The 27,393-nt window shown below is 50.3% G+C and overlaps 2 protein-coding genes across 4 annotated transcripts in view; one reads left to right on the forward strand and one right to left on the reverse strand.

Moving 5' to 3' along the window:
- CDH23 (cadherin related 23) overlaps positions 1-1,718 on the forward strand; it is a gene marked incomplete at its 5' end in the record, with an annotated part of 329,115 nt that extends 327,397 nt beyond the window's left edge. The window contains 3 exons of one of the 2 annotated variants that reach the window (XM_080938106.1): positions 25-147; positions 442-546; positions 1,263-1,718. In XM_080938106.1, the coding sequence (XP_080794232.1) occupies positions 25-147; positions 442-546; positions 1,263-1,589 (555 nt within the window). In that variant the 3' untranslated portion in view covers positions 1,590-1,718. The remainder of the gene's footprint in view (positions 1-24; positions 148-441; positions 547-1,262) is intronic. The other variant, XM_080938107.1, reaches the window with a different exon arrangement.
- Positions 1,719-2,318: 600 nt separating this feature from the next.
- Positions 2,319-27,393, reverse strand: PSAP (prosaposin). Of its 2 annotated transcripts, none has more exons than XM_080938109.1 (14): positions 27,274-27,393; positions 13,694-13,827; positions 12,927-13,001; positions 12,022-12,147; positions 10,818-11,015; positions 10,426-10,569; positions 9,545-9,601; positions 6,515-6,646; positions 5,330-5,422; positions 4,842-5,121; positions 4,600-4,751; positions 4,302-4,382; positions 4,013-4,120; positions 2,319-3,228 (listed from the first exon to the last, which is right to left on the reverse strand). In XM_080938109.1, exons 1-14 carry the CDS (start codon positions 27,311-27,313, stop codon positions 3,193-3,195), a joined length of 1,656 nt encoding a protein of 551 aa, XP_080794235.1. In that variant the 5' UTR covers positions 27,314-27,393; the 3' UTR covers positions 2,319-3,192. The 2 variants fall into 2 exon arrangements, with proteins under 2 accessions (XP_080794235.1, XP_080794234.1); XM_080938108.1 differs by having other exon boundaries at positions 5,330-5,425.

A 27,393-nucleotide genomic window follows, 5' to 3' on the forward strand; every position in this document is an offset into this window, starting at 1 on the left:
CAGCCAATGTTCTCTCTCCCCCAGGGAACTTTTGGACGTGAGCCTGCGGCAGTCAAACCCGACGATGACAGATACCTGCGAGCAGCCATCCAGGAGTACGACAACATTGCCAAGCTGGGCCAGATCATTCGAGAGGGGCCTATTAAGGTGAGCCCTCTCCTGCGGGGTCCAGTACCCAGGCCCCGTCTGAATTTGACCCCTACTCAAGAACGTAAGGGGATGGTTTATCTGGACCTACCTTCTATCAGGAGTGAAGGGAGTTTGCGAACTAGGGTCAGTAAGCTCAGCGGCCTGTGGTATCTTTGGATCTGGAAGGTTAGTTTTCAGGCTCTTCCCATCCTCTGCATTAGGACTGGATACCGGTACCGTGACTGCCGTGGGTGTGTAAGGGGCTGGGCAGGCACCAACCTAAAAGGGGAGTTAACCTTCTCCCTCCCTCAGGGTTCGCTGCTGAAGGTGGTCCTGGAGGATTACCTACGGCTCAAAAAACTCTTTGCACAACGGATGGTACAAAAAGCCTCCTCCTGCCATTCCTCCATCTCTGAGGTAGTGAGATAGCCTCGGGCGCGGGGAAACTGTGTGCCGTGCCCCATTCCTGGGGATGCTCGCGTTTTTCTCTCTCTCTCCCTCTCTCTCCCAACCCTCTTACTGGGAATTATCTGCTCTTCTAAAACCTAGAAAACCCAGGAGCTGCTCCAGGAAGTCAGTAAGGAGGCTGTGGTGTCTGGATGCTGTGGGGTCTTTCCTAAAAATGATGTGGGCTCAAAAAGTAGTGGTTCTCAGTGTCCAGAAACCCTAAAACTACTTTCTGAGGGGCCTTCACCTTAAGAAACAGGTCAGGAGGGCCAAGCAGGCCTGCACACCTTGGGCATTTCTGTTCCAGCAACTGACTGGCTTCCCCAAAATGTCCATTTCCACCCGGGTTTACGCTACGAAGCGGGCAGAAAGCCTGCAGCAGGACCAAAGTGCTCCTCTTCTGGAGATCCATCCTGGTCATTCTTTACTGTCAACTTGGTTACAAACCCATATACCACAGTGTCCAGGCTGACACCCATGTGCCTGAGGACAGTTAGTGAACCTTTTAATATCCAGCCTCTGCCCTCCATCTGAGAAGGCTGGCAGGCCTGTTGGGTGGATGTTAGATGAGGTAAGGAGGAAGTGGATCACAGCCAGTGTGGTTCTGGGGTGACCTGCCTACACCCCAGGCACAGCCTTCAGCACACTGTCATTTCTGAGTCATGAGGGTGTCCCTCCTTTTGCAGCTGATCCACACTGACCTAGAGGAGGAACCTGGGGACCACAGCCCAAGCCAGGGCAGCCTCCGTTTCCGACACAAGCCACCCATGGAGCTCAAGGGGCCAGATGGAATCCACATGGTACACGGCAGCACAGGCACACTGCTGGCCACTGATCTCAACAGTTTGCCAGAGGACGACCAGAAGGGGCTGGACCGCTCACTGGAGACTCTGACAGCCTCTGAGGCCACTGCCTTTGAGCGCAACGCCCGCACAGAGTCGGCCAAGTCCACCCCTCTGCATAAGCTTCGAGACGTCATCATGGAGAGCCCTCTGGAAATCACAGAGCTGTGATGGCAAAGCTTGCTGCTGAGCAGCCCGCCCACTACCCAAGACGGGAGCATGGCTGGCCCTCTGTCCGGTGCAGCCTTTGCGAGTGACCCTAGGCTGGCCCTCACAGCCTGCACAGCTGCTCAGATTTGCTTCCTGCCAGAAACTGACTCAGCATCTGATCTCTACCTTCATAAAATTGGTTATTTTTTTAAGAAAACTTTAAAAATGCTAAGTGTCTAAGGACAAGGTAAGGCGGATCCCTGGGGGAGCCCCAGAGACTAAAGACCAGCTCAGCTCTTCCTGATGTCTCCAAGGAGGCACAGAGCTGACAACCCAGCTGGCCCACCCCTGCCTCAGTTCAAACCCCACTGTACTTCTGCCTGCCGGACATCCAGGTGGCTCCCTGCCCCCTGCACACACAAGTGGATAAGGCAACCAAGTATCCATCCCATCTCCCCGTCTTGAGGTGCCCAGTTGACAGACATGACTGATGTCCCCTGGGTTTTGAATGTAGAGTGTTTGTGTGTATCCCTTTTCTAAATTAAGTTACTCCCTCAAGATTTCATCCAGGTTTTGTTTAACTGATGCTCAGTGAAAGTTTCTGGAATGCTGTTTAAAAAGAAAAGCAAATCACGCAGACCCAGCAATACACTGACTTGGTGACATATGATGGTCCTAGGGTATGGGAGGGAACCTGGATCCAGAACCCACTCCTTTCTGGCTGAGGTATCAAAGAAACACAAGCTCAGATCTGGTTAACAGAACTTTATTAAGTCACAGAAACTTTAGTGCAAAACAAAATCTAGCTGCACATGCCCATCCTGCTGGCAACCGGAGCCACGGGAAGCTTCAGCTCCTCCCCGGGAATGCTACACAGTTCTTACACTACACCTCTCAGTTCATCACCCACAGCCAGGCAGATGCTTCTTCACCCATGAGGTGAACAGGCAGTTCACCAAGAGCTCCTGGTAGGAAAGGCGTGCAGGACCCCGAACAGCCAGGCAGAGACCACCATCCATGGGCCTCACACAAGACCAGGCCCATGTGGCATGGCACAAGCAAGTTACATTGGGCAGTTTCCCCTCCCCACCCTATCCCACAGAACCCCAAGGCAGATGGGAAGACAGGAAAGCAGAATGAAAGGCTGACCCGGGGACAGCAACATCCCAAGCAAGCCACCGCAGGTGCCTCTGCAATCTTGTGCTGTGACAATGGCCATTCCATCACCTAAAGGCCTGATCGTTTTGTGCTTCAAATCATCCAAATTCAACTCCGTGAGACCACAGGAAACTGGGTGGCTCCCTCATGGTAGGGGATGGCCATAGATCCCCCTACACACCAGGAAAGGGCTCAGGGAAAAAAAAAAAAAAAAAAAAAAAAAAAGCTCCTGCCCTCGGGCTCACCACCCCCTCCAGCAAGGGGGTGAAAAGGGCAGCCGGGGAGCTGATGCCCAAGGTGTCCTCATCCTTCGAGCAGAAATGGGACACAGAAGTGGCTGTCAGCACCTCTTATGTGACAGAAATGCTACAGTAAGGAAGAGGAGATGGGGAAGAACGAAGGGGGGCTCCTACTTATTAAGTCAGATACATCTATGTGTTCGTTGTGACTTCTGCAAGCAGGAAAACTAGTTCCACACATGGCGTTTGCAATGGTTCACAGCCTGGCAGGAGAAAAGGAGACAGGTTAGGACACACAAGACAAACATCCACGGTTCACTCCTCGTCAGCATCACTCCAAAATGTGACCTGGTCTTGCTGAAGTTACAGATGCCAAGAACCTAGGATACTATCAAAAAGGGGGCCCTCAGAGCTCATAGCCCCTTGCTGTCCTGCAAGAGCACTCCTATAGCAGGATTCCACATACTGCTGCTTGACTGAAAACTTAACCAATGGCAGCAAAGCCAACCAACAAGGGGTATGATGGTGCAGGCAAGCCAACAGTGGCATGGCCGACTTAAGGCTCCAAGAAGGAATGACAAAGCTTTATGCACCAGAGGCCAAGCCCAACACCTCATGAAGAAAAGCAAATCTGGCCCCCAGGGCTGGAGCACCCTTGAATCAAGGTTTGAGCTAAGCCTCAGCCAAGAAGTGGCCCCTGAGACCCTCAAGGACTTATGCAGAGCAGGCAGGGACTATGGGCCCCACAGGTTTGGTGCAATCCCCAGTGGTTGTACATGAAGCTGACGAGTGAGAAAATACTAGGGAACGCTGACATGGCTAAAAGGACAAGTGGCACGTGCCACCCAAGCCTAATGCCCTGAGCTCAGTTGCAAGGACCCACACACTAGTGAGAGAACCAGCTCCAAAGCTGTCCTCTGACTTCCACACATGCAACACGTCACATGTGCGTTCATGTGTCATCCCTGACAAGAGCAGTTAGAGCTGTGACTCCCATGTCCCCACGAGGCGATCCCAGCCACTGTAGAAACCATCTAGAATGCTCACGTTGCATCGGGTAGCAGTCTCCATGTTCTGACACCAATAGCTAGGGCCCCAGACACACTTCTCAGTTCCCAGCAGCAGCGTATAGGCAGAAGGGCAAACTCCAATTTTCTGTTTGACAAAAGATGGAAAATGAGCTGCCCTGCCGAGCCCCAGGCAGATCTGAGACTGAAGCACTTTCAACATCTGACAGAGGTCTGGCTGCCCCACTCCCCGCCCCACTCCACCTGCTTAGACCACATCCATGCCACTATGAGGTCCAGGGTCTGGCGAGGCGTCTGGTGAGGCTTACCGAGCACACGAAGGAGGGGTCCATCACCTCCACGAGGATCTCCATTAGCAAGGGTTCATACTCAGCCACAAAGTCATCGCACTGCCAAAGACAGGGACACAGGTTACAGCCTTGTGTGTCCATGAAGCTAGGCATTCTACCAGAGACCCTGACATTTTAGAACTTCGGGGTCCAGAGGCTGGTCACTACCCCAGGGCCTTCCTCCTTCCATGGATCCCTGATGAGCTCAGCCTCAGGTCTAGAGGCACAGAGCTTCCCCTGCACACTGTGACATTAGCAGTACGGGCCACGCCCATACCTGCTTCTGGTAAGGGTCTGGCAGGAAGCTGCAGCCCTTCTCAAGTGCAGCCAGGATCTCCTCCTTGGTGCTGTTTTTCTCCAGGTTATGTTCCAAATAGAGGACCAGTTTCTTGCACACCTCACAGAACCCACCGTTCTTCTGAGGAGGCACTACAGAAAAGAGGACACAGGGCTCAACATTGGTAAGGTGCTCCTTAGCCAAGAGTGGCCCCTTCTTCCCTCGGTGTGCCTTGGACTTACCACGCAATGCAGACTGTTTGGGCACTTCAGGCTGTTTTGGCAGTGCAAGCTCTTTCGGCAGTGCAGATACAAGGACTGATGCGGGCTGCTCAAGTGTCTCCACCAAATTCGGGCTGGCAGAACAGAGGTGGACCACACCACACAGAAAGTTCGGGCTCACCTCATGCATGAGAATGTCCATCAGGGAGGGGCCGAATGTTCCCACCACTTCTTGGCACTTGGTTGAAGAGGGACCAGGGAGCAGGGAGCATGCTTTCTCCAAACCTTTAATCACTAGTTCCTGAAATGTGAAAAGCTCCTCAGACTAGGGCTAGACAGAAGAGATACTAGACCTGCCAGAAGCCAGCCAAGAGTCAGGTGCTCTCCCCTAGAGACCTCCCTCCTGGGTACTGCCTGGGGTATGCACTTGACATGAGACACTCCCAGGGCACCTTCTGACTGCAGTATAGAGCACATATCCCCTCCCCCCATGCAAGGAGGCAGCATACCTCAGTGGCATTGTTGATAATCAGTTCAGACAACTTCTGCATCACAAACTGACAAGCCTGGCAGAAAATCACACTGTGGGCCTGGACTAAATCCTGCTGTGAAAGACAAGAGGAGAATGTTTTAAGGCTGGGACCTGACTCCCTCAGGAATGTTCTCACCACAGAACAGCAAACCCCTATCCACGTGGAGGGAAGCCCGCCCCATTCCTCAACCTTCTATGTATGGCCCCTATACACATAAAACCACCCTAGTCCCCTACTTCATTAAGTGTTGGAACAGCTATCCCCTGGGCATTTTATGTCTTTGCCACCCTGTGATCGCATGGGAGAGGTAGATGGTGGGTAGTGTAGAACAGACTCGGTATCTGCCTCTTAGAAGTCCCAAAATCTCACTGCTACCTGACACTGTTGCTCACAGTCCACCCTGGTAACGTGGTCCAAGCAGGAAACCTCTGGACCTACCTCTCCCATCTCTGCTGTACAGCGGGCCCTTAGAAATGCAGTGTGTTCCAAAGACCGGAACCCCTAATCCTAACGATTCTGCCTTCTCTCCAGTAACTGGAGTTCAAGGAGGCCGTGAGCCTAACAATTCCCTTATTCCATCAGAAGCCCTACCCTTTCATGCTGCTATACATTGAGAACAGGAGATAGAACAGAAGAATGCTGGTGGCCAGACACCATGGGCACTCTTGAATCAAAAGAATGCACATGTGCTTTCTTTCTGTGAAGGCATCAGGTCCTGAGCAGGCACTTACATCCCAGTCACATTCAATGGAGATCCATTATGGGGTAGAGTAGTAAACCCTGGCTAAGGACGGCTCTAAGGACACAGCACTGCCTATGTACATCCATACAGGCCACAAGCCCAATGAGGCTTTTACCCCAGCCTCACTCAGAGTGTGTTTTGGGAACCTCTAGTCTGTGCTGTGGCTCTGGGAGACAAGACCCAGGAAGCACGTGTGGAATAGTCAGCTTTGAGCCAGGCCCTCAACCAGCTGGCAAGGTCTGTTAAAGAATAAGTTTCCCAAAGGCGTGGGATGGGAGCTAGACTATGGGCACTCATAGAAGTTCTCCAAGGTCTCAACCTGAAGTACATTCAGAAGGCAGGCAGGGCCCAGAGAGGACGTGAACATTGGAAGGGTGGGGTTATCAGTTCCAGTGAGCAAAATCAACAACAGAAGGTACCTCATAGGAGTCCGTCAGCTCCAGAGCAGGGAGGATGTTTTTGATGGCCTCACTGGCAGGGACCAGAGTCTTCATTGGTACTCTCTTGACTTCATCACAGAAGCCAACCAGCATACAGATTTCTTTGGGTTGCTGAAGAAAGCACAGCCTGTTAGACAGCCTGTGTGTGCTGCCCTCAAACCCTTAGACAGCAGACCAGAGGACCAAGTCCATGCGTAAAGCTCACCTCCCACTCAGGCAGGCTGAGCGCTCAGATAAACCCAAAGAGCTCCAGTTAAGTAAAGAAGAGTCCACATCCACCCAGTTCTACCTAGAGGAAGCAACCTAAGGCAGTCTCTGCTACAGTCAAGACCACCGTAGGATAGTTTTCTAGCACTTTCTGTACCCCCAAGCATGGCCAGGATACATATGTCAGCTCACTGTCAGAGGTAAGCTCTCTGGATGGGAACTACACATGGCCCACGATCCCACAGAAAGTCCAATGTGACCATGTCAGAATTAAATCCACATGGACACACCCCCTTCAGTGACAGTACATTTAAAATGGTGTATACATTAAGGGGAAGAAAGCCGGGGCCTGAGCTGATGAGGCATTTCATCACAAGGGCTTCACTCAGATCCTCGCTCACCATCTTGACACCAAGCCAGAGAGAAAGAAGCGGGTGTGGAAATTCTGACCATCACACTGCGAAAGCCAAGAGCAAGCCCCATCCAGACCCTGAGTACTGTGTGAATCAACTGCAGCCAGCCCTCAGCTGAGCCCAGCATAGGAGCAGGGATGCTGAGAACAAGGCCATGTATAACTGCAGGTGTCCTAAACTCCCGGTCTTTAACAAATCTTAAGATTGGGAGACAGAGGTCAGAGTGAGACTAAAGGTACAAAACCTTTTTTTTTTGGGGGGGGGGGTGCCAAGATTCAGGGGGCCTATCTCTCTGAAGCAGCGTAAATAAAAATCAGGCATTTCATTTAAGTCCTTCCCTGTGAGATTCAGACCCAAAAGGGCAATGGCTCGGCCAGGATGAACTGAACACTGATTCCCACAGCATGCTGTCCATAAGGCTCTAGGTGCCAAGACCCATTCTCTAAAAGGGTAAAAGCCACAACTGAGAGACCTGTACAAGGCTCTCCATCCAGTAGGGCAGGGCATTGTCTGCATCTAGTTTTCTCAAGCAGAAGCACTGGGGTTAGGGGAATAGCACTAAGTCATGCAATGCAACCCACTGTGAAAGACACAAAGTGCTCTGTCAGGGCCCCTGCCTTCACAGAAGGAAACTAAGATACCGCCACCACCACCTTGGTGACAGGTGACGTGCTATGTGGTAGCCTCCCTTTCTGGCCCCCACGATCTGTGCTCAATCTTAAGGAAAGGACATATGGGGAGACCCCCTTCCATAGTACCTGTCAGAGCTCACCATACCAGACCAAAAATAAACATAAAAAAAATAAATAAATAATAGCAAAAACAAACCATAAAAAAAAGAGAGAGAGACCAGAGCCAACAACTAGAAGCAGCGACCACAAGCAAATTCTGTCACATACCTGATCCTGCTGTTGAACAAAAAAACAGGAAATCGGAGGAGACAAGAGAAAGGAAAGGACACAGCAGTTAAGAGAAATTAAAATAACCAACGTGCAGTTAACCTGGCATGGGGATGTCATCACGTTTAAGGGCAACAAACAGCCTGGCAGTGGGGTGTGGATGCGGCCTAGAGCTAGTCTAGCCTCGAGTGGCGTGTATGCACTGTAGCTGCTGGAAACTGTCCTTGTGTACACCCAGAGCTGGTCAAAACTTTCTGGCCTTTCTGAGGGTTACGCAGAGCAAACTCCACAACCTCAGGCCAGTTGCCAGACTGGGAGGTAGGTGTGTGGGCTTTGTTGGGAATTCCATCTTCAGTTATCCTAGTGACCAACAGGGATGGCTGTAAGAATGCTGTCATCTACCTTACCCACAAAGGTCATAAAAACGGTCATATCAATATGTTCTATCCGAATTTGGTTTAATATGTAGCCACACACGAGGGTAATGACTAGTTAGTTGGGTGTGGTCATTTAATCCCAGCATTTAGGAGGTAAAGGCAGGCACATCCAGTAAGAGCTAGAAAATGAGACCAATATTTTTAGGGGAAAAGACAAACTATACTGTATTTCCCCTTTTATAAAAAGGGCTAATAGTTTTAGGGGAAAAGGAAAATTAAACTAAGATGGCATATGAAATTACTTCACTGATATATTTTCAAAACCCAAATAATTTTATACAGGGGAAAAAAAAACTTTAAAAACAATGTCCCCCATTATAATGAAAACAAGCAGTTGTGCTGATGGAGGTCTTTGACCAGGCCACTTCACATCAGAGGGCATCTTTACCATGGAGGTCTTTACAAGCTGCCTTTAGATGCTTGGGGCATGAGCAATGATCTCAAACAAGCAGCCCAGCCAGATGGACGGCTTGGGCAGCAGGTTAGCCCAGCAGCTGGATGGTAAGTATACACAAAGCAGTAAAGGGCCAGAGACTGGGGCATCTCACCCACTCACTCAGCTCTGCCTGTCACATGAGCAGCGAAGCCAGCACTGACCAACACTCTAAGCTGCCCCTTGTGCCTCATGTGTCTCCCTCACACAGGCAATGAGACCCAGCCTATCCCCTAGACATTATCAAATGCCAATTTAGGACCTAGGGAGCTGAGCGGCAACTGTGGCTGATTCCTTCCTTCCTTCCTGACCCAGAACACAGGCTGCCTGTGCAATCTCCCACCCGCTCAGTGGCGCAGTACCCTGTACAGATCCCAGTGCTCAGCCAGACACTAGCAATCTGATGGCCAGCTCATGCACAGCACAGACTAGCAGAGCCAAGCTACCAGGACAGCTACCAAGGCAGTCCAGGATCACAGCTAAGGAGCAGCTAAGGAAGACTCCGTGGGCAGAGGATGGGCTGGGATCATGAGGAGAAGTTTGCTGGACAAAGAGTTTAACCCTGACCCTCAAGTGGAAAAGGGGGAACCCAAAGCAAACACCGAGTCCCCACCACCTACCATGTGCATCATCATCTGGACGGCAACCTCAGAATACTGGTCAACATAGTTCTTGCACTGCAGAGAGAGAAAGGTTCAATTTACCACAGCCCAACTGGCATTTCAACAGTGCCAACTGGTGGCTTGCAGACAGACATGGACGAGCCTGTAACCCCAATGACCAGAGGCTGAGGCCCGCCTGGGCTACACAGAAACCTGCTCTCACAAGGAGAGAAAAATCCCAGAATAGATCTAAGTATCTCCTCAAGATTTTCTAAGATGATATGGCAATTTGGTTATTCTACCCCCTATTAAACAAACTGTAGAGAAGTCAGAACAAAAGACCTGGCAGTCCTCAGTGTGTGACAGCCCAAATGCTTCCTAAGGCCACAGAGTGACCAGTATTAGCAAGATAGAAAACATGGCTGCAAAACCCTGATAGGAATCTTCCAAAGCCATGCACGGGCTCAGGGCACTGAGAACTAAGACCACAGAACTGAATGTCCCTCAAGCTGCTTATCAGACAACCCACTTCCGGGGGAAAGACCTGTGAACCTCATTTGTAGACCACAGCCCTTCGTTAAGGTAAAGAGGATGCCATCGAGCCAGACAAACTTTTTACCCCAGGACCTACAACCACCTCCCACAGATTGTCCTTTGACAGCTGTCCATGTGCTGTGTGTGGTACACATCTGGTGTTTCTAGTGCACATGCTGACGGGAAAATAGCTCTTCCAATGTGATCTTCCTCCGCTGCAGATTCCAGTAACCAAAATTACATCTAGGCCTCACTAAAGGCAGCCGGGAAAAGAGACACCCTGATGCACTCAGAGCCACTGGGAAGGTCACTGCCTGCTGCCACCCTAGCTCAGAGCATCCAAACCGTGGTGGCTAGAGGCTTACTATGTCAGACACGCCTGGCCCCAGGCGTTCACAGTCCTCCTTGGCATGGTCCACCAAGCCCTGGACAAAGCTGGAGTTGGTCCTCACAGCAGTCTGGATGTCAGTCACCATCTTCACACAGTCCTGGCAGACGTCCTCGTTAGCCTACAAGGAGAACAGCGGCAAGCTCCTGGGAGAACGGCACATCCCCCAGCGACCACAACACCAGACACGACAGGCTTTTAACCTACTGCCGTTCACTCTGCTCGGGTACTGAATGAGCAGGTGGTGGAGCGTGGTCTCAGGGAGAGCCTGTGCTTCAGGGCATGGGCATTTTAAATAACCTGCTCTGTAGAAACTAGAGTCAAAGGACAGGGCGGCCCTCACCCTGACTCTCCCCGCCTTCAGCTAACCTTAGGTTGAGGCTGGCTCCGAGGGCGACCCTGAGGGTACAGCAGGAGAGGGATGTTGGCCATGAAGGGGGCAACCACACGGGCCATGTCCACCTCTGGAATCTTGTTGGATTCAAGCTGCTTCTGGTTTTGCTCGGCCAAGTACTCCTGAAGGGACTGGCAAAGGTTGAGTGCAGAACACACCTCCCCAGGGTTGCTCTGGAAAGGAAAAGAGACAGCTGAGAACCAAGAGCCCTTCCCACAGGCAAGAGCAGCCTGTCATCCAGTCAGTCCTCCCTCGAGTCCATTAGAAAGACACCATACTACTTGGTGGACCTGGGGAGAACAGGAAAGTGGCAGGCCAGGTGTCTAACCTGCAGGCCTCCCAGCCCCCCATGTCACTTCTTAAAGAAAGATGAGCTGCTGGGTAAAGTCAGAGACTGAGTCAAGGCCGTCTGCTTACACGCTGCAAGCTAATGCACCCCACTGATTTCGCACACACATCTTTGACATGGCTACAGATTGTCTCTTACTGTGACTCACACTTGTGACCACCTCAATTCTACCCCAGTCAACCTGCTCCCTGGCATGGACATTTCAGCAAAGACTCCATGCCCCATTTCTCAGAGACAGAGACGTTCCCAGTCCTTCAAGCTCATGAGAATGACCAGTCCATCCATCCTCCAGAACACATATGCATCTGTCGCCACCACCCCTCCTTCCATGGAAGCAGAAGGCTTTGTGGGTCACATGCACATCTTCCTCGCAATCCTTGGCTTCATCTTTGGCACTCTTAGTCCCACTGGCCAGCTTCAGGATTCCCCTTCCTGAAGGCCTTTCAAACTCTACAGAACTAGCTCCTGGTACGCCGCTGGCTCCTGGCACCCAGTTTGGGCACAGAACACCCTTGCTAAATGACAAGTGAGTATCCTAGCAGCTGACCCCACACTGCATCTCACCATCAGTCGTGACTTCTGCGTGCACAGAGATGAAGTCATGTGCTTGTGCTAGACATAAAGCCCTGACAAGGGCTACCCACTTCTGTCTATCAACAGGATGCAGAAGTTAGGAGTCCAAGGTTCCCTGGCCCAGACAGACAGAAAACCCACTGCGCCAGCCACAGCTACTCCATGCAAGGAGCCCTGTGAAGAAGAGCTACAGGAGAGACCCAAAGCCATGAACACAAACACACTTCCCCTTAAAGGGCCCTGCCCCAATCACTTACCATCTCCCCCTTAATCATGTCCAGGATGACAGGCAGGTAGGAGTCAACCACCTCCTTGCATGAGGCCGACAGGCTGGAGTCACGAATCCACTCACAGGTCTTCTCCAGGTAATGGAGGATCTCCTCCTGCAAGAGGACACAAAACAAGGCAAAAGTGACTCCAGCAACAATCAAGTCTAAGTTTGTGCCCTCAGCACCCATATACACAGAAACCAGGGTTGACAAAGTGTACCCCAAACTCCAGTGCTGGGGGAGGTGGGGCAATCTACAGATCAAAATAGGCAGATCCAACTCAGTAACTGGCCAGTCGGTCTAGCTGAAATGACAAGGCCATGCGTAGTGAGTTAAGTCAAGAGAAGCAGAGTCAACCTCGGCCTCCATATGCCCACACACAGATGGGTACAGCCCCACATCACAAGTACATCCACACAAATGACCATATGTAAACTGTGGTGGTGCAGGCCCCTAATTCCAGCACTCAGACGGCTAAGACAAAAAAGCAGCAAATTCAAGGGGAGCCTGGGCTACCCAGCAAGCCTCTAGGCTAGCAAAACAGTCGTGGCTGAAGCCATCCTAGTGCTCTGAAGGCAGAGTCAGGCATAACCTAGTGTGAGGGCAGCCTGAGATAGAACACCCTACCTCAGTAAATGAGTAAATACATCCTATGCTTCCTGAGCACCAGGCACGTAGATGGTACAAATGTACACATGCAGGCAAGACACTCATATATAAAAGAGAAATTTTATATAAATCTTTAAAAATTAAAAATAAAATTTTTATGAACAGAACAAACTTGCACCGTCAAGCCGTACGTCCTGTAAAGCCTAAATTAGTGTTTGTCACCCCTTGGCTAACACCCCTTGGACCCCCAGAGCCCACACCCACAGTCCTCCCCAGTACCTTACCTGAGTAGCATTATCTTTCAGCAAGTTCCCAGCTTCGGTGACAACAGTTTTGCATATGTCGCAAGGAAGGGATTTCTAAGAGGAGAGAACGTGACAGAGAAAGTTCTACTTCCTCCTAGCCCCCCACAGGTGCTAACCTAATCACTGCCAAGTTTCTGATCCAGAAGCTTCATTCAGCAGTGCCCACTCAATGCACAGGAAACTTGCTAAGGGAAAGCAATACTCAAACCATTAACTGAAAGCAAATGAGAACGCACATTAGAAAGTTTTGGCCACAGGATGAGTGACTGATTAGGCCATGTTCAGTCAAGTTTTTCTTCTCACTAAAATTGGGCTACTAGAACCCAATCTCCACTAAGTCAAACGCAGTGGGTCCTAGAATGCCCTGGATGCTCTGCTTGGTCTCTGAGGAATACAGAAGAATGTGTAGGAAGTCTGCCCGCCCCGCTCCACTTCTCGGAGCCCCACAGTAGCATGTTCCATTCATCTCCATCAGTGATGGCAGACATCTTCCCCAGGGTTACAGCTGGGAATAAAATGGCATAGCTAGCCATCTCAGGGCTCAGTCAGTGTCAGCCTCGGAGGGACAAGGGAAGATGAGGGCCACAGGGCAGGCAATGTGGGGCCATAAGAGACAAGGTATCTATGGGGTGAAGAAAGTAAGCTGAGCACAGCCAGGGGCAGGTCCTACGTCCAAGGACAGCAGGACAAGGTGCTCTGTAGAGACACTGGGAGGCAGCAAAGGGCAGCCTGGCGCTGGCACTCACGGCTGTGGGCTTGCTCCAGACCATCTGCTGACAGTGCTTCACGGCCCTGCAGTCCACCGCCGTCTTCACATCTCTGCACAGCACTGCTGAGCCCCCAGAGCATATCTTCGGGTCTTGGACAGGGCTGGCCAGAACTAAAGGAGAACCATGTGAAAAGGGGCTCCTTCCCAACACACCCAATATGCAAGTACACAGTTATCGGCTGAGCGATCTCTGGGCCCTCACTGGCCCAAGAACTGCAAACTGCATCACAGAATGGCTGTGGTGAGTTTGAGGGGATGGTGCGTTTGAGGCTAGCCTGGTCTACACAGAGGATTTTATCAGACACAGAAGGTGGCAGATACCAGGATGCTGAACCAACCTCTTGATGAAAACAAGAAGCATGTGGCTTCAATCAAACACAAAAAACCTATGGTCCTCAGTTAACAATTTCACCTTGGCCACCCAGGCAGTTCATGCCTGCATCCCACAGACATGTACCCACACAGTGACTCATGAGCAGGTTCTTTCTAAAGACTAAGGGAATGAATGACATGTTCCGTTGCTGGAGCTCCTTTAATGTTCTCTGAACAGTCAACAGTCGGAACAGCTCACAGGCCTGAGCTGGCCCGCACCTGTTCAGATACCAGCACACAATCCTGCGTCTCCTGCCTGCACTCTAGCCTTCCCGCCCATCAAACACGAGAGCGCACGCACGCACGCACACATGCGCGCGCGCGCGCACGCACACACACACACATCCCAACATCTTGTTCTCAAGCTCAACTTCCCAAAGGCCAACCCAGGCTGAAAAAGTAAGGCGGGGGGCAGGAGGGAGGGGTCCTTTGGCCCAAGTTCCTAAGAACTAATGAGCTACAGAGCCATGTTCCAAAACAAACGCACTGTCTGGAGCTTACCCACAGCAAGGAAAAAATGGTCCTGAGGCAGACACATGAGGAACCAGAGGCCAGCAGGCTCGAACCCCAGGAGACTAGGAAGGCAGGCACAGCTGACTGCTAACACTTCCTACTTCCATCTTCACCAGGGACACGAAATAATAATGGCCAAAGCTGCTAGGTTTCTGGGAACACAGCCTGTTGTCACAAGCCCAAGCTACAGCAGACCCTGTGGTTGCTTGGCCTTCCAGGAACCTGACACAGAAACCATGTTCAGTCAGCCTGCTTTGATCTGGTGACTGAGGTCTAAGTAACACTGAGGCAGATCCAGGTAATAACTCGGCGTGTTATTCAATCCCCGGCACACTATCCAGTGAGCTGTCCCTAAGACAGAGTCCACCACCCTACGGGCAACACTGCAGCGGTGGTTACAGATCTGAGGGCACAGGACAGAGGCTCACATCTGTGCTTCAACCACAAGACCAAGGCTGCAGCAGTGGAAAGGGAAGAGCAGCCCACTGAAAAGGCAAATGGGAACGCTGAGCTGAGGTGGCCTATAAACCACATGAGCAGGTAGGGAAAGGGGAATGGTCAGAGCTGTGAGCCTTTTATCTCAAAGGGAAAATAATGTGGGGGAGGGGCCGACAATCCAAGGTGAACCCCCAATACCCACAGGGTAGGAGAGCAGGGGAAATATCTCATGGTGGTTTTCAAACAGGTGAGGGAGCTGCCCCACCTATGGCAGGGAAGTGGGACTGTTCTACAAGTTTCTAGAGCCCAGAGCACTGTGCAACCAAAGCAGAGGACCATCCTTAATCCAACAAGGGACATACAAGGAAAGAGTTGTGTCTTGTTACATGTCAATATCCAACCCCAGGGTATTTATCAATAACTATATAATTACCCAGGGCTGGAGGGATGGCTCAGTGGCCCATACACTCTGTTCTTGCAGCAGACCTGAATTAATAATACCTATAACTCACTTCAAGATCTAACTCTTCTGACCTCCATGGGCACTCATAGTCATGTACACATACATACATGTATTCAAAAATAGAAATCTTTTTCAAAAAAATGAACCCAAACCACTTTTTGGCCAGTTATGCTCCCAGGCCACATTCTGGCCTCAATTCTCCCCTCCTACATTCAGTCCTTAAAACCAACTTCCTTCTCCGGCGGTCAGCCAGCTAACTCTAAGAACGTTCTTAGACTGTTTGCCTGAGCTCCTAGCAGGGTCTGATTCAACCTGCTGTTATCCATGTCCTTGTGGATATGAACAGCACTCAGCACACACAAGTTACACTCTATATACTTCAAGGGCCTGGCTCAGGAATCAAAGCCCAGGCTGCAACCATTTTCCTGGGGGCAGAGAACTGTTATCCTCCCTTCCCTTTCAGTCTTCTGAGACAAGGGCTCCAGATACAGCAGGGGCTGGCCTCAAACTCAAACCCTCCCCCTGCTGCAGCCTCCCTTAGTGATGAGATGAATAGGTCTGCCACCATATCTGGCTTTAGCTTTACTCCTTAGCACTTGTGAGGCTAGGACAGATGCACACACAGCAATTCCAGGCCCACCAGGACTACCAAGTGAAACCCTGTTTAAATAACAATGGTGACACACACCTGTAATCCCAGCACTGAACACCGAGGAAGGGCTTAGGACTACTAGGGCTAGCCTGGCACAGTAAGTACAAAGTCAGCCTAGTACTCATAGAAAACCTTGTCTCAAAAGCACAAAACCAAGGCTGGGCATGGTGATACACAACCTTAATCCCAGCACCGGGAGGCAACGGCAGGGCTATAGTGAGATGAGACCCTCTCTCAAACAAAACAGAAGATATCCACAAAGGTCGATGCAGCTCAGTGGCAAGCAGAGTGCTTGCCTACCACATGTGGGAACCAGGTTCAATCCCCAGTCCTGGCAAATAATGTAATAACAAAATAACCTAGAACAAAACTAGATATCAACAGAATCACACAGTATTAAGAATAGCTGTCAGGAGCCAGGTTTCATGGCAACCCCAGAAACTAGACTCAAAACACTCCCAGAGAGCTGGTAAAGGTGCTTACTGCCAAGCCTGATGACCTAAATTTAATCCCCAAGAATCACGGGTCGTGGGATGGGGGATGTTCTAACCCCACTGGGGAAAAGAACTGACTTGCACAATTTATGCACAGTGCAATGTGTGTCTATACATAAGTGTTATTTTAAAAAATTCATAAAAGTCATGTGTAGTAGTTCTGAAAATCCAGTAATTGGGAGACTGAGGCAGGGGGATTATGGAAGTACTTAACAGGATTCTGTCTCTAACGCAATGGCTAGGTGTGCTTGCTGCCAAGCCTAGCAACCTTGGTCAAATGCCTGGGACCCACATGGTAAGATAAAACCCCAAGTTGGCCTCCAACCTCCACACTCACACCATGGCACATGTACACCTCCTGCCCACCCACCCTCAACCCCTGACACACACATACACAAAACAAGGTTGGGAGGCAAGAACTTCGCAGAACTCTGTGTGGTGCAGGTGCTCAGACATCTTGAAAGATGTAAAGTTTGAGGTGATTGAGACTTAGACCCATCACCACCACTGAGTAATGTCTCATTAGACGTGACACAGAAGGGACATGGCTTGCCTCCCACTCTAGCTATCACTTGCTATCCAAACAGCCTTAAGCAAGAGACTGCTCTTCCAAACTTGTGTGTGCACCCTTAAAACCAAAGCTTCTGATGTCAGGAGACTGAAGAATCAAGATGATCTAATCACACACAAGCACTTCAACCACAACCACCATCCCTCCATCTCTCTGGACTGTAACTGGCACCCTATGCCGTGCCAGCCTGGCTGGAGTGGCCTGGCCTTATTTAGATGGAACTCACTTTTAGTCATATGCCCTGGAGACCTTGGCCTCTTAAGTCTGTACATAAGGTATTACTAGTACCTGCTTCAAGGGATCTGCAAGCATTACCTGATACCTGTAAAACATGTGCAGTCACACAGTGAGTGCCACTGTCATCTGCGGCTGTGACAGCAACAGGTCCCCCTGGTGACCCATTCTCCTGATTAGAACTGAACACGTACTTTATCAGACATGAGAGCACAGAGGTCTGTAACCCAACAACCTCAGAAGCTGTTAGCCACTGCCCCCAAGCCCTAAGAGTCAAGCAAAGGGAAGTGAGCCTGGGACACCTGCCAGGAGCTAAACAAGTCAGAACAAGGGGGGGGCAGCGAGAAATAAACAGTGTCATTGTGACCCATAACACTGAGCAGAAGCTACCTGCTGATTACCCTCAAGGAACTCCCTATACCAGACTCATGGAACATACCTAGAACATATATATGCCTATGAAATTCAATTATGTGTCACTGCTCAGGAGTCATTCATCTTGACACAAGGCCTCTCTCACTAGTACGGGGCTCATGGGTTACCATGTTACCTTGATGGACCAGAAAGCCCCAGGAGCCACTTGTCTCTGCCTCCTCTGCTAAGTTCAGACACCACATCTGGTGGCTTGCAGGTTCTAGGGATCAAACTTAGGTCCTCATATTTGCTAAGCCTCCCCTGAGTCCAGCAACCATTGCATGCACAAACATTTCCCCAAATACAGAAGCTTCTCCTTTTCTGGAAGGGCAACACTACAGCCTGAGACCAAGCAGAACCGAACCCCCTGCCTCACTCTACACTGACCCTGACACTTGCTCACACTAGTTATCTGCAAAAATAGGAACCATGTCTAGACCATCTGTGGAGATGAAACTAGAAAGCACATGAGGGCCTCTGGTACCTGGGAAGCTCTGAGATCTGCGTGGCCGAGTGTAAACTGAGCTGGATGGGAACCCAAAGGGAGAGGCTTATGTTCTAGAATTTACATTTTAGCATAAAACTGTTTTTCCTCAGGTTATTGTTGAAATCAGAATAAGCCTTACAACTGCTCACAACAGCTACTGTTCTATACAAGCCATCCCCAGCATACTGATGGCAGGATGGAAGACGACACTTTGCAGGCTCCTATGCAACAGGGTCTGTCATGAGAGGCAATTACCACATCTTACATGACACTTAGATGCAATGGCTGGAACCTCATCAGCCATCTTGAACTATGAAGGAAAAATAATTTACAAAGTGTGAGACAGGGAGCCTCTAGACTACCAGGATCCCCAAAGACTGCGTTAGATGACTATGAGGCTGCAGGAGTTCCAATCCTAGGTCCCTGGTTTCTGCAGTCGAAGCTACATCCTACAAATGTGCGTGCATAATCAATCAGCCAGCTTGCTCACCAAAACATCTCCACACAAGTCTTTATGATATGTGAGGCTTGCCCGCACTGAGGGCACCCCTGTCTACAACACGCACCTGCTCACTATTACTCAAATAGCCTCTTCCTTTAACTGTTTTATGTAACCTGTGCTAAAACCAATTGAATTTAATTACCAAAAGAGTAAGAGAAAATGCTCAGCCTCCCTGAGCAACTGCATTCCACAGCTTACTGTATCTGCTGCCTGGGGAATGTATCACCATAGCAACCGCAGAGTTGCTTAGAAGCAGGAGAGGCAGAGTGCCTTCAGTCCCATTTGCAGAAACTTGGGGGGGGGGGGGATGATACACAGCAGTGGCAGTCTCTCCACTCAGCTGGGCTTCCAGATGCCTTCCTGGCACTGCAACCTGTCTCCTTACTGAGTCCTGCTTACAGAACCTGAACTGTGTGTGGCCCGTTCTGACTTGTAAGAGCCCAACTCAAAAAAAAAAAAAAAAAATCCTGGCAAGGCTCTTCTTTCAAATGGCCACACATCAGGTGATGATGTGAGATGAACTCCCATATACTTAGATAAGATTGTAATAATGTGCTGGCCATAAGCACACCCTGTCCTGAAGGAAGGCTCCAGCCATGTGAGAAGGTACAGGCAGGGGCCAGAAGCACAGCAACGTGGTTCCAGCACGGCTCGGAACCTCAGGAGAACTGCTCGTCTTGTCCATTCTCCACTGCACGGCCAGCAAGTTGCAGGTTGGGAAACAGACTCAGTCAGTCAGCCCCACCCACCAGAATGGACCCCTACACGCCAGGCCATGCAGCCCTGGCACTGGCACTTCTGAAGATGACTCAGACACACCCTACCAAGAGAGGAATGCTGAGATCTGAACTTGACCTATGTGGCTGCTTACAGTGAAGGTCTCAGACACAAGTGTGCCACCTACAATGTCACTCTGGGCTTCCTTTGTCTGAAAACTGAAACCCAACATTTCAACCCTCCTCTCTTGACCAAAGTTAAGACAGGTTGCTAGAATGGCCTGCATTCAAGCTGGTTGCTTGGCTCTCCCAAAGCTGTTGGTGGACTAAGCCAACCTGCCTTCAGTAGAAAGCACTTGAGCCACCTCGGGAAGGGCTGAATATTCATTCTGGCTACAGACCCAGGCAAGCTGTTCAAGGTACAGTCTTAAAAACAGGTCCCAGAAACCTGGAAGAGGGGCAGGAGTACCGCAAGTCCCTGGTAACGCTGCAACACACATTGCTTCTTCCAAGAGCATCTGACCTGTGGCCTAACCGACTGAACACAAAAGCAGCTGTGTTAAAGCAACAGCAGCCAGGTGTCAAGTGGTTTGGGGAGTTGAATGGGGCTCAGTGGGAAAGCACTTGCCTAGTGTGCACAGACGCTGGGTTCCATCCCCACAAACACACACAGCCACCTGTGCACACACTGATACACACACACAAGGGACAAGGGGAGCAACACTAACAGCAACGATCCACAGAATGAGAGCTGTCGGGAGCCTGAGTAACTTCTACACGTAAGGGTCCCGAGGGAAGCCTCCCCTCCTCCCAGGGTATTAGTTTCTTTCTGTCACTAGCATGGACAATGGCAAGGTTCATGGTGACATTCTCACGCATCACGGCAGTTTGCTCAGAGCCCCCCTTGCACCACCCACTCAAACCAAACCGAGAACCAGAGAGAACTGCTGATTTCTCCAAGTGTGGGGAAAACTACTTCCCCAAATTATAGCTGGTTCCCTTTTCAGATTCGCCTCGCTTCCTGGGTCCTACAACCTACAGAAAAACCTCCCACAGACACCGGAGGGGGTGTCCCTCCGGCCTAACCACAAGTGACTGTGAAAACTAGCATTTCACCTCAGCCCAAAGTGTCACTCTGGACTAGTCAACCCCCAGAACCAATAACTTATACCATCAGAACATAACATTTAATCCTGGTATGGATGTGCTGATCCCAGCTATTCGGGAGACTGAGGCAAGAAAACAACAAATTTAGCGCCTGCCAAGAATACAGGACAAGGGTTCAAAGCCAGCCTATGACACTTATAGAGACCCTGTCTCAAAATAAGAACTGGGAATATAGCCCAGAGGTATCATGGCAAATGGCTGTAACTCCAACAGCAGAAGAGGCCACTGGCTCAAGGCCACACAAGACCCTGTCTCAGTCTACTCTGTGAGCCTGGGTTCATCCCAAGCTGAGAACAGTGAGATCTGACACTATTTTTTAAAGACTTATCTATATGTATGTGTGATCAGAAGTGCCAATGGAGGTCAAGAAAGGGCATCTAGATCCCAGGACCTAGGGCTACAGCCAGCTGTGAGCTGCCACACGGACACTGGCAATCAAATGCTGGTCCTCTCCAACAGCAACCAATGCTTCCTAACCACTAGGCAACCTCTCCAGCCCCTAATCACATCTCTTTATGTGTGCATGCATACACTCTCACCACAGCAGGCACAGGAAGTCACAGGACATTTCTCTTCCTTTCATCCAGTGAGTCGAGCCTATCAACAGTGTAAGCTGTAGACACACTGCGCAGCTTCCCACTAAGGCTAAGGAAGATAAAGCTGCAAGGGCTCCAGAACGAGGTGAGGCTAGCTCAGGGAGAACAGACTTAAAGAACAAGACAAGGATGATGCTCCAGGGAGAACTCAAGCTCATACTTTTTATAAAAATCTGTGGGCATGCGTACAAGTAAGTGGAGGTCAGACAACTTAAAAGTCAGCTCTCTCCCCCAACTATGAGTCCTGGGGATCAGACTCAAATCTTGGAGGTGAGAACTTTCACATGCTGAGCCATCTTACCAGCATATCAGCACAGGACCACTACACACACACACACACACACACACACACACACACACACACCCATAACCACTTTTAAACAGCTATGGGACATGACAACTAGACAAGAATATTAGAACAGTAAACGAGTCTACCGGGTAATTTGGTAAAAAACCTGTAAAGTTTGCAATCTGGTCAGTAAATGAAGTTTTCCCTAAGCCCCACCCTGCCCGCCTACCCTGTAATGACAAAGCAAATTGCAAGTCAGGAAGAGATTCCTCCTCCAGGGAGAAGCAAATTGCCTCCTAGTTAGAAGAAATGAAGCCCGGTTGCTTAAGCCAGAAATGAAAGCAGTATACACAGATTTAGCTAGGTGAGGGGTCATAGGAACTGGCAGCAATGTCTTTGTGACTAACTCCTCTGTAAACCAAAAGCACTGGAAGGCAGGACGATTACCAAAAGTTCCAGGCCAATCTAAGCAACACAACAAGCCAGCCAGAGTAGATGCATTCTCATGAATGAAATCAGAAGACAGCAAGCCGAGCTGAGGGGTGCTTTTGTCTGTCGTCAGCACCCAGGCCAGGCAGTCACTGGCAGGAGACTCGCTCTCAGAGCCTATTTCTCAACCTGGGCACTGAATACGCAGGGTTCACTGTCATTCTCCTACCACCTTTCTGAGTGTCTAAAAAGAACAAGAAGCAAGAACAGCCCACGTGCTACAATTTCGGGGGTCTGTGAGTATAGCTCAGTGTATAATGCTCTGAGGAGGAAAGGGGGGAAAGGGCCACAGTGTTTCCTGAGTGAGGAGACTATAGGTCCAAATAAGGTGGGAGATAGGAATGGGGAGACTATAGATCCAGGGTAGCCCTTGAGCCTGTTTTCTGTATGCATCTAGGTATAAGGGGAAGCCACCATGCCTGGGACTTGAACAGACATATCCCAGGATCCAGTCAGTGACAACAGGTTTAGAGTCAAGTGTTTAGATACCCTAAAATCGGTTGGGATCTACTGATATGGGGGCATGAAGGCTGGCCTGGTCGTTAAACCTAGTTCACGTACGTCCTAGTAGCTGGCTGTCGACTTGTTTTCCTAACTCTGTAATTAGGCCCATGACACACATTCTCAGTAAGTCATTTAAATTCATTGCTAGTCTACGGCGTCCCTTGAAATGAAAGAGGCCAGGGAAAAATCACCAAGCCAAGGGCAGAGGGTCACTACCCTTCTGCTAGTGGGGGAAGAACAGAGACAACCTGGCAATAACAGTGCAGCACACAAGCAGTACTCCGCCAAGCTGACTGATGAGATCCTCAGGGTGGCGAAGTGAGAGTGTAACAGTGAACGCCGTGGCCTGTGAAGAAATCAGGAGGTTAAGTACCTAGCCTAAGGCTGCACAGTGTTGCCAATACCGTTCTGCTCCGTCTCATACCTAACCTGGACTACCAAACTCAAAGTCAGAAGTGGCTCTGCACACCAGTAAATCTCCACTTAGAAGGCAGAGACAGGAAGACTGCAAACTCAAGACTGCAAATTTCAGCCAAGACTAGATAGTAAAACTGTCTCAAAACCAAGACTCCATAGGACTTTATTAAGATCCCTCATTGAATTTGGGGGGGGGGGGGGAACGAATAAAGTAATTAGTGTTTTTAAAATGCCAAAGTCTCCACCCAACCACTACACCTACCACCAGTTTGGTTTTGACATACTTTCACTGTGTAGACAAGGATGGACTCAAGAAACTGTCCCTCTGCTACCAGGGGCTGGGGACAAAGGGGTCTCTCTATGCAGAGTGACTGTCTTGGACTTCTACACAAGCTAAGCCACCCTCAGACTCAGAGACTCACCTACTCATGCCTCCAGAGTGCTTTGATTAAAAGCCTGCAAGACTGCACCCAGTTGCACCCACACTTTAAAAGTGGAAGCTGCTGGAATCCAGCTCCATACAAAGTGCTCACCTAGAATTCACAAGGTCCGGGCTTCAATCAGCAAATAAATTATTAAATAAAACAGTATAATTTGAAGCGAGGCACGGGGATACAGTACCCACCCACCACCTCAGTTACTGGAGAAGTACAGCAAGCAATCAAGGCCAAAAAAGAGAATCTGAGTTCAGGGCTGACCCTGAGCCCTGCATGGGAGCATTCACCTTCAGTCCCAGCACTCAGGAGGCAGAGGCATGTGGATCCCTGTGAGTTCATGACCAGCCTGGTCTACATAGTTCCAAAACAACAGTAACTGGGAATATGTCTCAAAAATAAATAAATAAAAATTAAGACTGTGCTAGAGGTATGGCTCAATGGGAGAGCGGTTGCTTAGTATGAGCAAAGTCCTAAGTTCAATCCCTGCTACCAAAACCAAAGCCGAGGTAGCAGGTCACTGTGATTGCTGCTTTTGCCTGTTCTTTTTACAGAAAACCCAAAAGTCCCTTGTTGTGACTTACTTAGCTCGACCTGAGTTCAATCTCCAATAATCGGGACAGTGGGACATCTGTAACTTCCTGCCTGGTGGCCAGCTGGGAAACATGGCTTAGAGCCTAGAAGTCAGTACTCCAAAACTCATGTCAACAGCCTGCTTCAAGAGACAGACAGCCATTATCCGAGCAGCAGGCTTGGCCTTAGGGACTTCCGAGAAATGATCATTAGGCAGTATCCCCAACCCTGTAAGTAACAACCTGCCCTTCCTCTTCCTGTCAGATCCTGCTAAGAGCCTGGATGATCCAGATTCACAAGAGAAAGCGGGAGTCGCAGGGTTGAGAGCCTAAGGTGCTTGCCAGGCACACACATAAGGCCTTTGAGTCCACAGCAACAAACACAGGATAGGGTCTCCTCTGTCCCAGACAATTCCATCCAACTCAAAACCAACACACTTCAAAACAACCTGCCAAACCTTCAAGAACTTGATAAGGTGGGCTGGGCAGACTGCTCAGTTTTGCTGCACGAGTCCCAGGGGCTGAGTTCAGCCTTTAGATCCCCAGCACCTATATAAACAGGGAGTGGCCACACCCTCGCCTAGCACTGTGGGGCGGGACATAGTAGAAGGATGGCTGGGCTTGCTGGCTCCCAGGCTCTCTCCTGGGTCCAGGGAGAGATCTGGTCTCAAGGGAATACAGAAAACTATAATGGAGAACACCTAATGGCCTTTGAGAGGCGTGAACACCCCCACACTGCACACACAGACACCCAACACACAAAACTGACAGAAGCTAGGCATGGTGGCTCACACCTGTAATTCCAGCACTCCCATATGAGAAACAGGAGGATTGTGTTCAAGGTTAACCGGTGCTGCACAGTAAGTTAGAGGCCAACCTGCCTAAGGTACAAGCAGGAACCTGTCATTAAAAAAAGAAAAAAAAAAAAAAAAGCACTACCTTTTGCTAAACAGGATTAACTTGGCAGGTGAAACTCGGGGTTCTTGTTGCTATTCACAACTTAAGCAAGCCAGGCTACAAACATCTCAGAGAACACACTGCTTCAGTGTACACAGACATCAGAGGTTAGCCACGGCCCCAATGACAGCAGCATTGCCACCTCAGCTTTGGTGAGAGCATTTGCCCCATGCCAGCACCTTGCCACCTCTCTATGCTCTGCTGGCCAACGCTGACCCACTTGTTCCCATTGGAGCAATCCCCCAACTGCATGTCCTGGCTCTACAGGAGGATCTGACGCTGGGTGAGCAAAGCCCTTTCCTGCAAGCAGGCTAGATGCAGCAGGTTAGCTCCTGTGCTGTTTAGGCTTAGCCTGCCACCACCTCTGAAGAGTGCATGCACTGCGCTTGTGTTCTGGAGATCAAAAGAAAACCCACCAGAGCCAGAGCTCTCCCTCTACCATGTGGGACCTGTAAAGGGGCACCTGTCCTCATTCCTTAACAGGTGAAACTGGCCTTTAACTCGGAAATTTAGCACGCTTTTGTTTTCTGTCTGGGTGGGAAAGGCAGGAAGACTGGAGGGGTGACGAATAATCAAAAACAAGTGTCCGTACCTCCAAGGGCTTTGAAGACTGGACGGGACCTGGAACATTCTGAGCACCCAGAACATCACCAAAAGGCAAGCTATGAAATCTCTCCAGAGTTTGAGTGGCGTCTTGAACTACAGTAGTGCCACACTAAGCCCATAAGCCCTAAGAGCCTCAGGGAGCACACGTGGACTACCGTCATCACAGACTTTACCAACAACCCAATGGTGTTGTCAAAACAAGTTACCATTCTGCCGGGTTATCAGTGTGACCTTGGCATAATGCTACTAGCCTGGAATTAGACCAAGGCCATCAAAGGACCCTCCCACCTACCTAAGTGCTCACAGAAGGCGCCCAATTAACCAGACTCTGGTCAAATAAACTACATATACATTAGAGATAATTTTTCCAAGGGAACAGGTAAGGGATATCGTGTGACTCGGTAGAGAGTGCCTGTCTACCACGCACCATGGACCAAGTTCAACGCCCCACACTACAGAAAGAGGAAAAGTCTGGTTTTGGTGGTGTGGTGAATCAGAACTCACGAGTTATGTATGACACAGCACCAGCAGACCCAAGTGCATTTCTTTTCATTTTTCCTGCAACAAAATCTCAGTATATACAGTTCAGACTAGTCTTGAGCTTTCTGTGTAGCCCAGGCTGATCTCAAATTCAGGATCCTCCTACCTCAGCCTTCCAAGTGCTGAGATCACAGGTATTCAATACCCTAACCTGATTAAAACTTTGTTTTCTTTTAAGCACTTGTAATTCCCACTTAGGAGGCAGAAGATAACTTAAGGTCATTGCCAGCTGCATATCAAGTTTAAAGCTAGCATATAATAGAGTTTAAAGCCACTTCGGGGAACTTAGCCATACTTAGAGAGAGCCCCCTTCCACACTAAGTAGCTACAAATAAGCAGACCCTCAAGTTGAGAGTTAGAGATGCCTACTTCCTTTGGTGGGCTTTGACCTGAAATCTTACTTGAGAGGTACCCCTCTACAGAGATTCAATCAATGTCTGTGCCCCATCACGCCACAGCAAACCAGGTAGTCTCCCCTAGAATCAAGGTGGTGCACGGGTCCCCTGGCGCTGCCTTGGCAACCTGCAGTGCTTTTAAAAATCATTGGAAACACTTGCTACAAAAATAAAACAATGGCTTTGCCAGATCGAACAGAAAAAAAAAATTAAGAGTTTCCATGCAATTGGGGACCACAAAACTCCCTCCAAGATCTACTACGCTCCTGAATTGAAACAGAAGCCAAGATCGCCCCCGGCCCTGGCAGACACACAGGCGCGTCCTGCATAAGGGTGCAGTCTGGGGCAGATAGGGGGCTTCAGGCCACGTCTATCACCTACGTCAGGACAGGGACAACACAGCGGCGGGAAAGGTCACCGAGTCCCACCTCCCTCCCACCCCCATCCCAGAGAGATGCGTAGTCGCCCGCAAGGCCTTGCACAAGGCCTGCACACACGGGACCCGCCGTCTCCCCCACCCGCCCAGTGGTCCCCACTAGTGTTTTCGGAGAATCGGGAACAGATCCCCTCAGGCACCGGCCCCAATCTGCGCCTGCGCAGAGCGCGGCCTGGCCAAGCGTGCCCGGGGAAGCGAGCGGAGGCCAAGGCCCGTGCCGCCCGACTGCCCTGCTCCGGGGACCCCGCGGACGCTGCGGCGTCCTTCTCTACCAGACCAGAGGACCCCTCGAAGCTCACCGGTGGCCAGAAGGCTGGCGAGGAGGGCGAGAGCGTACATGGCGCCGCTTCACTCCGCAGGCTGCAATGCAGAGCGTCAGCTGACCAGGCGGATATAAATCTACCCCGCAACCCCGCCGC

The sequence above is a fragment of the Micromys minutus genome (assembly GCF_963924665.1).
Source record: "Micromys minutus genome assembly, chromosome: 25".
NCBI classification, from domain to species: domain Eukaryota; kingdom Metazoa; phylum Chordata; class Mammalia; order Rodentia; family Muridae; genus Micromys; species Micromys minutus.

Excerpts from the sequence above, each read along its gene's own strand:
- PSAP (XM_080938108.1), bottom strand. The coding sequence starts at position 27,313 with ATGTACGCTCTCGCCCTCCTCGCCAGCCTTCTGGCCACCG. Across the intron at positions 9,602-10,425 it reads GGCCAGGCGTGTCTGACATA|TGCAAGAACTATGTTGACCA; the intron begins GTAAGCCTCTAG and ends CTCTCTCTGCAG. Across the intron at positions 5,426-6,514 it reads AGCTGACGGACTCCTATGAG|CAGGATTTAGTCCAGGCCCA; the intron begins GTACCTTCTGTT and ends TGTCTTTCACAG.